This window comes from Mycteria americana, chromosome 1, assembly GCF_035582795.1.
Source record: "Mycteria americana isolate JAX WOST 10 ecotype Jacksonville Zoo and Gardens chromosome 1, USCA_MyAme_1.0, whole genome shotgun sequence".
NCBI classification, from domain to species: Eukaryota; Metazoa; Chordata; class Aves; order Ciconiiformes; family Ciconiidae; genus Mycteria; species Mycteria americana.
Window position 1 is genome coordinate 199,919,667 of NC_134365.1, and position 11,300 is coordinate 199,930,966.

General features: G+C 42.3%; 1 protein-coding gene across 1 annotated transcript; it reads left to right on the forward strand.

Moving 5' to 3' along the window:
- The first annotated feature begins 2,639 nt into the window (after positions 1 to 2,639).
- Positions 2,640 to 3,705, forward strand: GPR12 (G protein-coupled receptor 12). The gene has a single exon (XM_075492008.1). It carries the CDS (start codon positions 2,701 to 2,703, stop codon positions 3,703 to 3,705), a length of 1,005 nt encoding a protein of 334 aa, XP_075348123.1. The 5' UTR covers positions 2,640 to 2,700.
- Positions 3,706 to 11,300: the final 7,595 nt, after the last annotated feature.

Below are 11,300 nucleotides of genomic sequence, written 5' to 3' on the forward strand. Positions count from 1 at the left end.
CCCATCACTAATTTTTGCATCTGTTAATCTTCACAATGCCTAAAAAGAGATTTTCCTCTAAATTACAACTGTTCTGTAGTGCTACAGGGTGAAATCCATGCCAGTGCCATCTGCCCTCATGACCAAGACAGTCCACCATCTCACTAAGAGTGACAAAATGGCAATACAGGATACAAACATTAGCTTGTTTATAATGTGTTGTAATTGGAATGGAAATCATTCACAAATTAACTAAGTGAATAAACACAGCTCTCCAAAGTCCTAAATTAAAATATTTAATCGAAATGCTGGTCTTCCCCATTTGTGAAACAAATGTTTAAACAGGATGAAGAAAAGCTTTTGCATTTTCTAATGTAACTGTTCTAAATGTAAGAGTGACAGATGCTGAAACACACCAAACATACTCAGCCTAGATCACAGAGAAGTATTTGTTACACTGTCACATAAGAAATCAGTGGATAAATCAGGAAGACAGCAATCAGCAGCAAGGTGATATCCATTTTTAATCCTTGTTATAAAGCAGGAGGGTCACCAGAAATATGAATGAATCATCTTAAATCATCCAGCAAAGTTTCACAAGGCTTAGCGCAATGACTGAGGTAGAGCTGAATAAAGGACGGCACCATGCGTGCTTGCTGAGCACATTACTCAACAAGGGAGAAGGAAGTCTTCCCTCCAGATTCCAGTCACCCCCCAGGGCCAGATTTTCCAAAGTGCTTTAGGTATATAGTGGTTTAAATGAGGACAAAGCATGTTTTCTTAAAATTGCCCAGGCTTTTCTAAAGACCAACTCATCCCACTGTTTTGGCATGTCCTGGAAGACACACTCCTCTCCGCTGACAATATAGGGGACCTTGGGAGACTATGCTCTGCACACAAACATCTACATCTGGTGTCTAAAGCTGTTTCCTGTGGTTCCTCTGACCCAGTGGCTTCTATGCAAGTTCAGTTTCTAACTCATTAAAAGTCCCACTGGCCTGCCTGCACTATCCAATACGTAACAGCTTTGCAAATCTGGCCGCGTGTTCCTAATGTCACCCTCTAAAGACAGCCAGCATCCCTATGCCCAGGCTTCCCCAGCAGGCTCTCTGCACGCTACCTGCTCTAGACCTGATACTGTGCATCACTCCTTCAAAATCCTTTATACTATATTTTCATTTTCATACGGTTATACACCACAGAATCACAGCATGGTTGAGGCATTAAGGCGCCTCTGGAGATGGTCTGGTCTAGCCCTGCTGCTCAAAGTAGGGTCAGTTAGAGGAGGTCACTCAGGGCCATGTCATCAGGTTTTGAGTATCTCCAGGGATGGAGACCCCACAACCTCTGCGGGCAACCCGTGCCAGCACTTGACCACCCTCATTTTGACTTAACTCATTTTTAGGAGGTTCTGCTGCAATTGAAAGGCCAGCTGACCAGCTGTAAGACCAGCGAGGGGCTTGCTGGGCGCAGTAACACATTAGTCAAAGGCTTTTACTCTATGACCCTCTGAGACTTGCTCCTCACCAAGGTACACAGCTGCCGTTAACACCCAGTGACAGCTGCCACAAATTAGAAACACTCAGGAACGCAAGGCTGAGCTGAGCGCCTTTAATTTACGCTTTTATCACCACCACCCACTTTGCCCGGACCCTCACCAAACCCCCATCACCCCCTTCAGCACCTCAAACCCACGGACGGTCCATCCCTTCCTTGGCCTACCCTGTGGAAAGCCGCCTCGATGGGGCGAGGGGAAGGATCGCCTCAAAGCGGGAGCGGGAAGGGGGGGAGAGGGGCGGGGAGGAGCGGGGGGGGCGTACTCCCCCCCCGCTCCTCCCCGCCCCTCTCCCCCCCGCTCCCCCGCGTGCGCGCGCGGCGGGAGGCACCTGCGCAGGCGCGCGCGCACGAGGAAAGCCCCCCCCTCCCCTCTCTGCACACACACACACCCCCTGTGCGCGCGCGCAGGGGGCGCGCACCTGCGCTGCGCCCTCGGCCGCGCGCCGCGCTGTGCCGTGAGGGCGGCCGGTCCCGCTGCCGCCTTGAAGGGACCACGGCGAACCCTCTGTTCCTTCTCCTCCTTCATTCCTTCCTCCGACCCGCCGGGGGAAAGCCCAGGTGACCATCGCCGGGGGTGCGTGGGGTGTGTGGTGGTGTGTGTATGTCTGGTGTCCGCGTCGAGTTTGTAAGTTCTCAGAGGATATTCCCCCCCCTCCCCCCCCCCCAGCTCGGGCGGGGTTTCCTCACAGGGGGTCGGTGAAGGATATCCCCCTCCCCCATCCTGGCCGCTCCCTCCGTGACCAAAAATAATCCCACTTTGAAACCGTGGCTGCTGAATAACGGGGTTTACACCGCCACACAGCCGGCCCCCACCCCAAATTGCAGTGCTTGGCGGGGGGGGGGGGGGTAGATCATTTATGGGCTCCCTCCCGTGCCTCTGCCTTCTGCCCTATGCAGGTGAAGGGAATTACCCTTGGGATCACTCAGCCTCTGTGTGTCGGTCCCATGGCAGATAATCTCGGGCAGTTGTAAATATTTTTTCCCCCCTCTGTTTTGTTTTGTGGTTTTTTTTTTTTAATTGTCACATTTATGTAACAAGTGCCTGCCTGCACATTAGATTGGTGTTGCCGTCTAGGGCGTTGCATGCTCTGGGGGTGCTCTATCTAGTGCTGTGTCTGAACATTAAAAAAAAATATCTTTCCGTTGAAGAAGACAGGGGTTAAAATGAATGAAGATCTGAAGGTTAATTTGAGCTGGCTGCCTCAGGATCATGTAGAAGCCAGCTCTACCGAGAATGCCTCAGCCGCAGGCTCCTCCCTGGTTCCTGTCGTAGACCCAGAGCCAGAGCTTTTGGTAAACCCTTGGGACATTGTCTTGTGTACTTCAGGGACCCTTATCTCCTGCGAAAATGCCGTTGTGGTTCTTATCATTTTCCATAATCCCAGTCTTCGTGCCCCCATGTTCCTCCTGATAGGCAGCCTGGCGCTGGCAGATCTCTTAGCGGGCATTGGATTGATCATCAATTTCGTTTTTGCATACCTTCTGCAATCAGAAGCTACGAAACTGGTTACGATTGGACTGATTGTTGCCTCTTTCTCAGCATCTGTCGGCAGCTTGCTGGCTATTACTGTTGATCGTTACCTCTCCCTGTATTACGCTTTGACTTACAATTCAGAGAGGACTGTCACTTTTACCTATGTCATGCTTATATTGCTCTGGGGAGCATCTATCTGTATTGGACTGCTGCCTGTAATGGGCTGGAACTGCCTCAGAGATGAATCCACCTGCAGTGTTATCAGACCACTCACTAAAAATAATGCAGCTGTCCTTTCGGTCTCTTTCTTGCTTATGTTTGCCCTCATGCTGCAGCTCTACATTCAAATCTGTAAAATCGTGATGCGCCATGCCCATCAGATTGCCTTGCAACACCATTTCCTGGCCACTTCCCACTATGTGACCACCCGAAAAGGAGTGTCTACTTTGGCCATTATTTTGGGGACTTTTGCTGCTTGCTGGATGCCTTTTACGCTCTATTCTTTAATAGCAGATTACACCTATCCTTCTATATACACCTATGCCACCCTCCTGCCAGCTACCTACAATTCCATCATCAATCCTGTAATATATGCTTTTAGAAACCAGGAGATACAGAAAGCACTTTGGCTCATCTGTTGTGGCTGTATTCCTTCTAACCTGTCTCAGAGAGCAAGATCACCCAGTGATGTCTGATTGGCAGCTAGGAGGACGCTCCTTAACATGTTACTTTCCAGACATTCTTGCGATGCTGTCTTTGGTTTAGATGCATTCATTAAATGGTGTGTGATGCGTTCATATAAAAACCACAGGATGCACTGACCTTTTTGTAAACAGAAAACCCCAGTGACCAAAATGAATCGAGTGGTTTAAGGGAGATTTCCAAAATCCAAATAATCAGTGTTCTTACAGATTTATAATGTTGCTCAGGGTCTTTTTGTTACATTACCCAGACTTTGCCATGTTTGCCATGATTTTACATTAAGTTTGCTAATTAAAATTAGATTGAAACAGCATACCTCCTTTGAAATTGTTTATGTGATTGAGTTTAGTCATACTGCATGTTACAGTCTGTTTTCAGGATATTTTTCCCCCTCTTTAATTCTTTTTAAAACAGAAAAAAAAAAAAGGAAAACCCAAATCCTGTTACCCCATTTGTATATCATCAGAATACTCTTCAAAATAATGGCCAATTGTACTGATTTATATGGTATTTATTGTAATAATCTCAGTGCAACAAGTTTGCTCTAAGTGAGAAAGTACTTGTATAGCTTTTTGTTTTACATCTCAGCATGAATTAGCTTGGTAATTGTTCTAAAGGGTTACCTGTTCTCTCCTGAGTTCTGGCTGGATGTTAAAACAGAAGACGTGCTTTGCCTTCCTTTTCAAAAGTCAGCCATATGTTTTCACTTAGATATTGGACATCAGAGCTCATTATCCCATTAATTTTAAAAGGAATTCAGGGGAAGTCTTCGAAATTGATGAAACAATATGGCCTCTTTTGGCTATGCGTTTGTAATCGATGCAACGCTAAGTTTCTCAGACAAGTTTATCTTTTCAGAAGTGTGTAAGAAAATATCTAATAAAATAACTTACAAATTGCTTGCAACACCTATTTAGCATCTACATGAAAGGGTTCCCCTTAAGTTTGTTATCAAGTCAAAACTATTACCGCTTGTTTTCATTGTTCTGCTATATAATTTAAAATACTGAAGTTTATAAATTCTCAGAGCATATCTGGTTCATAATTGCATGCAACTAGAACTGCAACATGAAACAATATTTTCTCCTTTTCTGGCAGTTTCATCCATTACAGATTGTGATTCTTCACACTGTATGCATGTCTGTTGACTTCATTATAGGATGATAGTTCTGGTCTAAAAAGCAGAGCTTCCTCTCATGAATGGTTAAATTTCAAACTGCTTCTAACCTTTTACTGAAGCCACATTAGAATGCACTAGAAATAAAACATTGTTTTCTAATTTGAAGACTTGATTGTCAGAGAGAGAAATCTTCCTGGCAGATGTCTTTGTGAAATTTAAGGTGTACCCTGATGTCAGTGCATGGGAGTTTATAGTACCACTTCCATTAGTATTGATGGGAGCTCAATGTGTTAATGCCCTGGCATCAGTAGGAGGCTATATTCCCTTGAATGTCAAAGTCAGCATACTGTATTGTTGCTTCAGTATCTTCCATTACAGTTTAAAAAAAAAAAACCAACAAACTCAAGTGTAAAAATAGCAATATTTACAGTTCAATGAAAAAATATACCTGTATAGTATAGATAGTAGAGACAACTGTGTTGCTGGTCTGGATTTTTCCAAATGGAATCTGTCCTTTTCACATGGACGTTTGGATGACTGTGGCTTTTTGTGGCAAAGTTTCTGTGACGTTAAGGATCATATGCTATACACAAAGCTGAATTTCAAATGTGAATGAGTTGTCTGTAAACAAGGCTCTGTAGAGATTTTTATGAGCAATAATTAATTTTAGTTGCAATGCTGGGCTCAAATTCCATTATTTACTTGGTTCAACCTTCATGATATTTGGCTCTTACTTTGTAATCTGATTAGTTTAATAATTGCATGGCATGGTCCAGTAGAGCTGTGAACCTGCAGCTCCCTTGGCTTCACTGTGATTTACAGATGCTCAGCACAGTTAGACTATGGCCCCTGCTCAGTGTAGGTTATTGGTGTTCTTTATCTACTTCTGAATGCTAATGAAACTCAAGTCATTGCACTTTGTTATGAATTTCTGTATAAGAAATAATCACTTCATAAATATCCATGCTATGTATGCGTGCAGTTTTGCAAGTATGCAAAGTATTGGGAATAAATGGCAGTAAAAGTCATGAGCTGAATAATTTAGAGAGGCTGAATAATGTAGAATGGCACTTTTAAAAGCAGAAAATAAGTCATGCAAAGTTTACACCCCCTTTCTGTCCCCCATTTGTTCTTCTGTACCAAATTGCTAAAAAGTGTGATGAAGATGAGCAGCTACAACTGTGACCAAAATTCAGTTCTGAGGGCAACTGTTGTTTTGCTTATGTAGACCTGTTCTCATCCTCTTGGGTAACCCCACAGGCACTAGTGTTTTTCTCTCCACAACACCCGGGTGGTAGGGAAGTCAGAAAAAAACAGCACAGAGGGGGAGATAACGTGGTCCCCTCTTCTCATGCTGGCTCACCTACAGTCCTTGTCATCTTCCTCACTCCACAGCCTGCTCAAATGCACAGAGGCTGTCCAGAGTGCTAGGCGAGCCGACCTTTTCCTTCTGCCAGAGCAGAGAGATCTGTAATTGGAAGTTCCTCTTCTGAGGAGCAGTGTGAGTCAAATGGAGGAAAGAAGGATTAATTCTAGAAGTCCCACAAAGCTAGCTCGCAGGGGTGTGATTTGCCGTCGTTTGAGGAGTAGTGCATGGTTACCTTTCACCACAAACAGATGCAAAACATGATTATGCCTCCCAAGCTGTGGCCTCCAGTGAGGATGTTGTCTCTTCCAGAAATATGTTCCTAAATTGAGACTGTGCAGCATAGGCCAGAAAATCCTTCTGGAAGTCAATGACGTAGGTTTGCCCACAGTTGTCAGATCAAACTTTAACATGGTTTGCAGTACTGGATAGATGCTATAAAAGACACCTGTGAATGAACTCTTGGGAGTAGGGCAGAGCTGTGGGTACAAAGCTGCCTACCTCACTTGCACAAAAGCAATGCTTGACAGGCAGCCACTTTTCAGACCCTGCAGAATTAAGCAATTCTCTACTATCACCTCAGAGTTACAGCGTAGGCCCCAGTTCTGCATGGTGAGGTGCCAGTGGCTATCCAAGGTCCCTCTGAAACTGGCAGAAATCCAGTCAGCTTGCGGGATTCTGTCATTTTGTTGTCCCATCAAACAACACCCATGCGTGAGACCATAGATTCATCATTCTATGTACAGTGAAGTATCTTCTGTATCTCCATCGTAATGACAAGACTTTTTTTTAATGCGTAATTTAGTTTAAAGAATTGAAGTACATTTTTATTTATTAACGCGCTTGACCCAAAGTTAGTAACAGGTTGTATCTTGATGGGCAAAATTTACTGTAGTCTGTTTTTTCACATATTCATCCTCAAAACTTGGGAGACGATTTTTTTTAATTGTCTTTTTTTCTTTTTTTTTTAACCATTTCTCCTAACAGTAAGATTTCAGCAATAAGAGGAAATATGTTTTTAGCACAAGAGCAATAAAATCCTCCATGTTGCGGGTACTATAAACTGCTGAGTAAACTCAGAGCAATAGAGAGGAAGCAATATATTCTTTAGACAAAAAATAGTAACTTGCATAAGGACTTTAAGCAGAAGTCTTCCTTTGTTAAGCAGTTGCTGTCGGACTGATGTGGGATGTTATTTCTGGTTGGTTTGTGTTACAGTTATTGAGTTCCCGAATAGAATTACTCAGCAATAACCTTTTACCTTAGTTCTTGGATCCTGAATTCATGCTATTTGCAAGAGAGAATTATGTACTGCAATGGGGATTTTTATTCTTCTCATTGTTTGGCATTTAGTTGTACAGCATTCTATGGATAAATTCATTGCGTTCAGGATTTCCGATTGTAACTTAACACTGAGAATACTCTTCACCAAAGAAAACCGGAGAATACCTGAATTTGTCATGCCCATCAAGATGGATATGATAAATGGTGCTAGCCCATTCTGAAGACAGCTTGGCTTTTAAAAGAACAGGATTATGGTATCATTGAAGAAAACCCCTACCAATACCCAGGGTATTTGGAAGCAGGCTGAAAAGCCTGTTATCGCTGCTGTATCTTCCTACCATGGACACTCAGTAACTTAAGCAGCTGCATCCACCCTTTGTGTTCAGGGGCCAGCCGTGAGGCGTCTTGGAGTCACTAAACCCATCCATGGACAGCAGTGAACTTTGGCTTAGGCCAGAAGCCGTTCTGTCCCCAAAGAGTTATTTTTCTGTTGCCTCATTTTCTTAGGGATTATTTAGCTTTTAAAAATAAGATACTTGTGGATTCATTTCTCAAAAGTGATGAGCAACCTGCAGCGTGACTGGAAGTTGGGGTAAAATAGCATCACTACAAATTAAGCCCCTGAAACATAACTACAAACTCATTACTTAGAAAAAGAACGTGGTTCTGTAACATTCAGAACCATATTTTCAAAATGTTGGCCCTGACTTTTATGGAGAGAAAATATGTATGGTATGTTTTTTGTATGTACAATAAAGAAAGAAAGAAAAATAAGAATTGGACAGAGTGGTCACTATTTAAAAAAAACCCAACTATTCTGTCACTTTATCTGAGATGCTGAATGGTTCTTAGTCCTTGAAACAGAAACCAACTCTGGCAACTTTCTAGAAAATCCTGAATACCCAGAAGTCAGTGTAAAAGCTTTGTAGCAAAAGTAGGAGGACTAGTATAGTTGCCAGTGCAAAATAATTTGATGTAACAGCTCTGGTGTGAGTAGGAATAAGGACAGTATACCTGCACACCAGCTGTAGGCAGCTCTAGTCCTAGCTGTATAGGAATAGCACCAGAAAAAGGTGAACAACATTTCTTTAAACCATACTGCTGCAAGAAGACAATATCAGATAGACTTTCACTGGATATGGATCCTATGTTGTAAGAATCCAAGAATATTTTAAAGTGCTACTGGCCAGCTATTCAGCAAAAGGTATCGTGGTGGTGTACTTCTTGAGAAGGATCAAGAATGCAGCTAGATCTATGAAAGAAGTAATTAAGGATGATGTTAAATATCTACATGTAGACTTATCACATCTCTGGGAGAAGGTCTGAGAATAATTTTATGGTTTTACTTGGCTGCCTTTTGGAGCAGCTGATTCTAGAACAAGAGGTTGTTCCAGTACATACATTAAATCAGTAAATAATCTGTCCTTCTTTACATATTTATCAAAAGGAACAAATAGCTATTTGCAGTCAGAATTGTTGTTTGCAACTAAACAACATCTTTTTCATAATACCACAGGAAGCCACTTTACAAAAACAGTTTGATAACTTTAGTGGTAAACTTAGAAAAACAAAATTTTCACATGCTTAGCATATTGCACATTTAGTATATTGGGTGTTAGCAAGACGGTCTGTAATTTGGTTGGTATTACGCAGCAGGGCAGCTCAAAAGCATGTGAAATTTGGTGCTTAACCAAAAAAAAGGCCAATGCAGATAACAGTGCATTACTATAATCGGGAAACACAATTTTAAATAATATTTCAATTTCCTGATTTTTTTTTCCTGTTTTTTAAATGCTGTTCTATAAAGTGGCAGTTTACCCTCTCTTTCAGTGCCACATTTAGTTTGGCGTAGTGGTAGTCCAGAGATGTGCAATGGAGGAAAAAATAAGATCTCTCAATCTCCGCTTATAGCGAGGGGACTAAAAGGAAGGGGCGTGATTGCTATGTCATGAATAAGCAATAGTACAGGAAAGATAAATTAGGCATGCATATCTCCCCCATCTGTTTGTAAAAGAATGATGGGACTGCTAGTAAACTTGAAAGGTCTTGTATCTGGAAATACTTTTTTGGTACAAAAGGAAATTACCCTATAAAACTGGGTGCTACTGCCTTCTTCAGAAGCAATTTTTTTTAATGGATCAGAAGTCTGGATGAACTGCAAGGGTATCTGCTTTCATATTAGGTGAATGATGAAGGATGAGAGGATGGAAGTCTTTATGGCTTGGTGAATCAGCCAGGTACTTGGTGCTTGAGCTTGGGTAGGAAGGATGCTTGAATAAATGCATCCCCTGTGAGAAGGTTATTTTGAACTGTCCATTTTGAACCTTACCTGATATACACAGAGCACCTGAGAGGGGCCCTGGGGCTGCCATTGTTCTGAGGTGTAGTGCAGCATTCCCGTGTCCTTGAGGCTGGCAGTATTGCTGTTCCTGTTGAATGGTGTCCAGAGAACAAAGAGGAGGATATATGATCAGAAGTGAGGTTCTCCTTCCTTGAAAACATGACCTCATATGATTCAGATTATTACTTGTCCTGTTGCACAGTCTTATGTGGCTCCACTTGAAATCAGAAGAGGTTTTTTGGTGGAAAAATATTGAAAATATGGTAGTAGAACCAACGGCAGATTATCTTACAGTAAGTAATTATGTATTTCTGTTTCTTCCAAGGGTCAGCTGAGTCTGTAACTTTGCAGTAACTGTGTCTTCGAAAACAATATGCCTTGCACTAAACTAAAAAAGTCCATGCTGCAGTTTATTCACAAAATTACTGTGATCTTGTAAGCCAGACAAGAAGAAGAAACAGTTGCATATTTCACTGTGATATACAAACTTCTAGAAGAGAAGGAAAAAAACCAAACCTGAATGTAGGTTAGATGAAACCATACTGCAATTAACTAGTGCATCACTGCTGTGATGCAAACTAATTCAGTGCCATTGAAAGGATAAGGGGAGGTTTTCCCGTGGAGGTTCTTTGCAAATGGGTTGAGAGAGTAAAACTCATTTTAAAACAAAGGTCAGTTAAACTTGCCATCCCAAACTCCTTGAATTGGCTTTTAAGGAAATTGTCCTCACCTTCCCAGACCTTTTGTCCTGCACTCTACATACGCCAAGGCAATGTTTACAAACTTGCTGACATGCCAGATATTTAACTGGACAAGATAGTATTATGGGTTTCCCCCTCCCAGGTTGGGGGAAGACTTTTATGTCCCAGAACTAGGGAACTGATTTATTTATCTGATATCTCTAAGTAAAACAGACCTTTCTAAAAAGCAGAGAGTATTTACAGACATTCACTGCACATTTAGAGGCTTCATTAAATTTCTAGTGTAGAGTAATTCAGCTGATGGCCATAGGATTACAGGTTTGGTTTTTTCCTTTTATTCCCGCCCCCTCCCTCCCCCCCCCCCCCCCCCCGCAAGATGTCTGAGACAGTCCAGTTTTGTTTCGCGACAAACGTTGGTTTACGGTTGGACTCAATGATCTTAAAAGTATTTTCCAACCTAAATGATTCTATGATTCTAAGAACCTGCCTCTCCTAAGTACAGTGCTGCATTCTTAGCTAAAAGCTTATTTACAAAAGTTTAAATAGTTTGTTATGACCCTTTCAAATATATCAGCAGCACTTTTTCATTGAACAGCTTTGGTGAGTGTTTGCCTTACACTGGTGTAGTGGTTACAGCAGCTACTAGGAAGAAAATTAACTCTATCCCAGCCGAAACCAGGACAACTGGAAATGTATCTGATTCACCTGTGGGGGGGGAAGGCAAGTGAACTGCTACCATTTTCTTTACACTGGTGATATTCTTTTTTCCTCAAAGT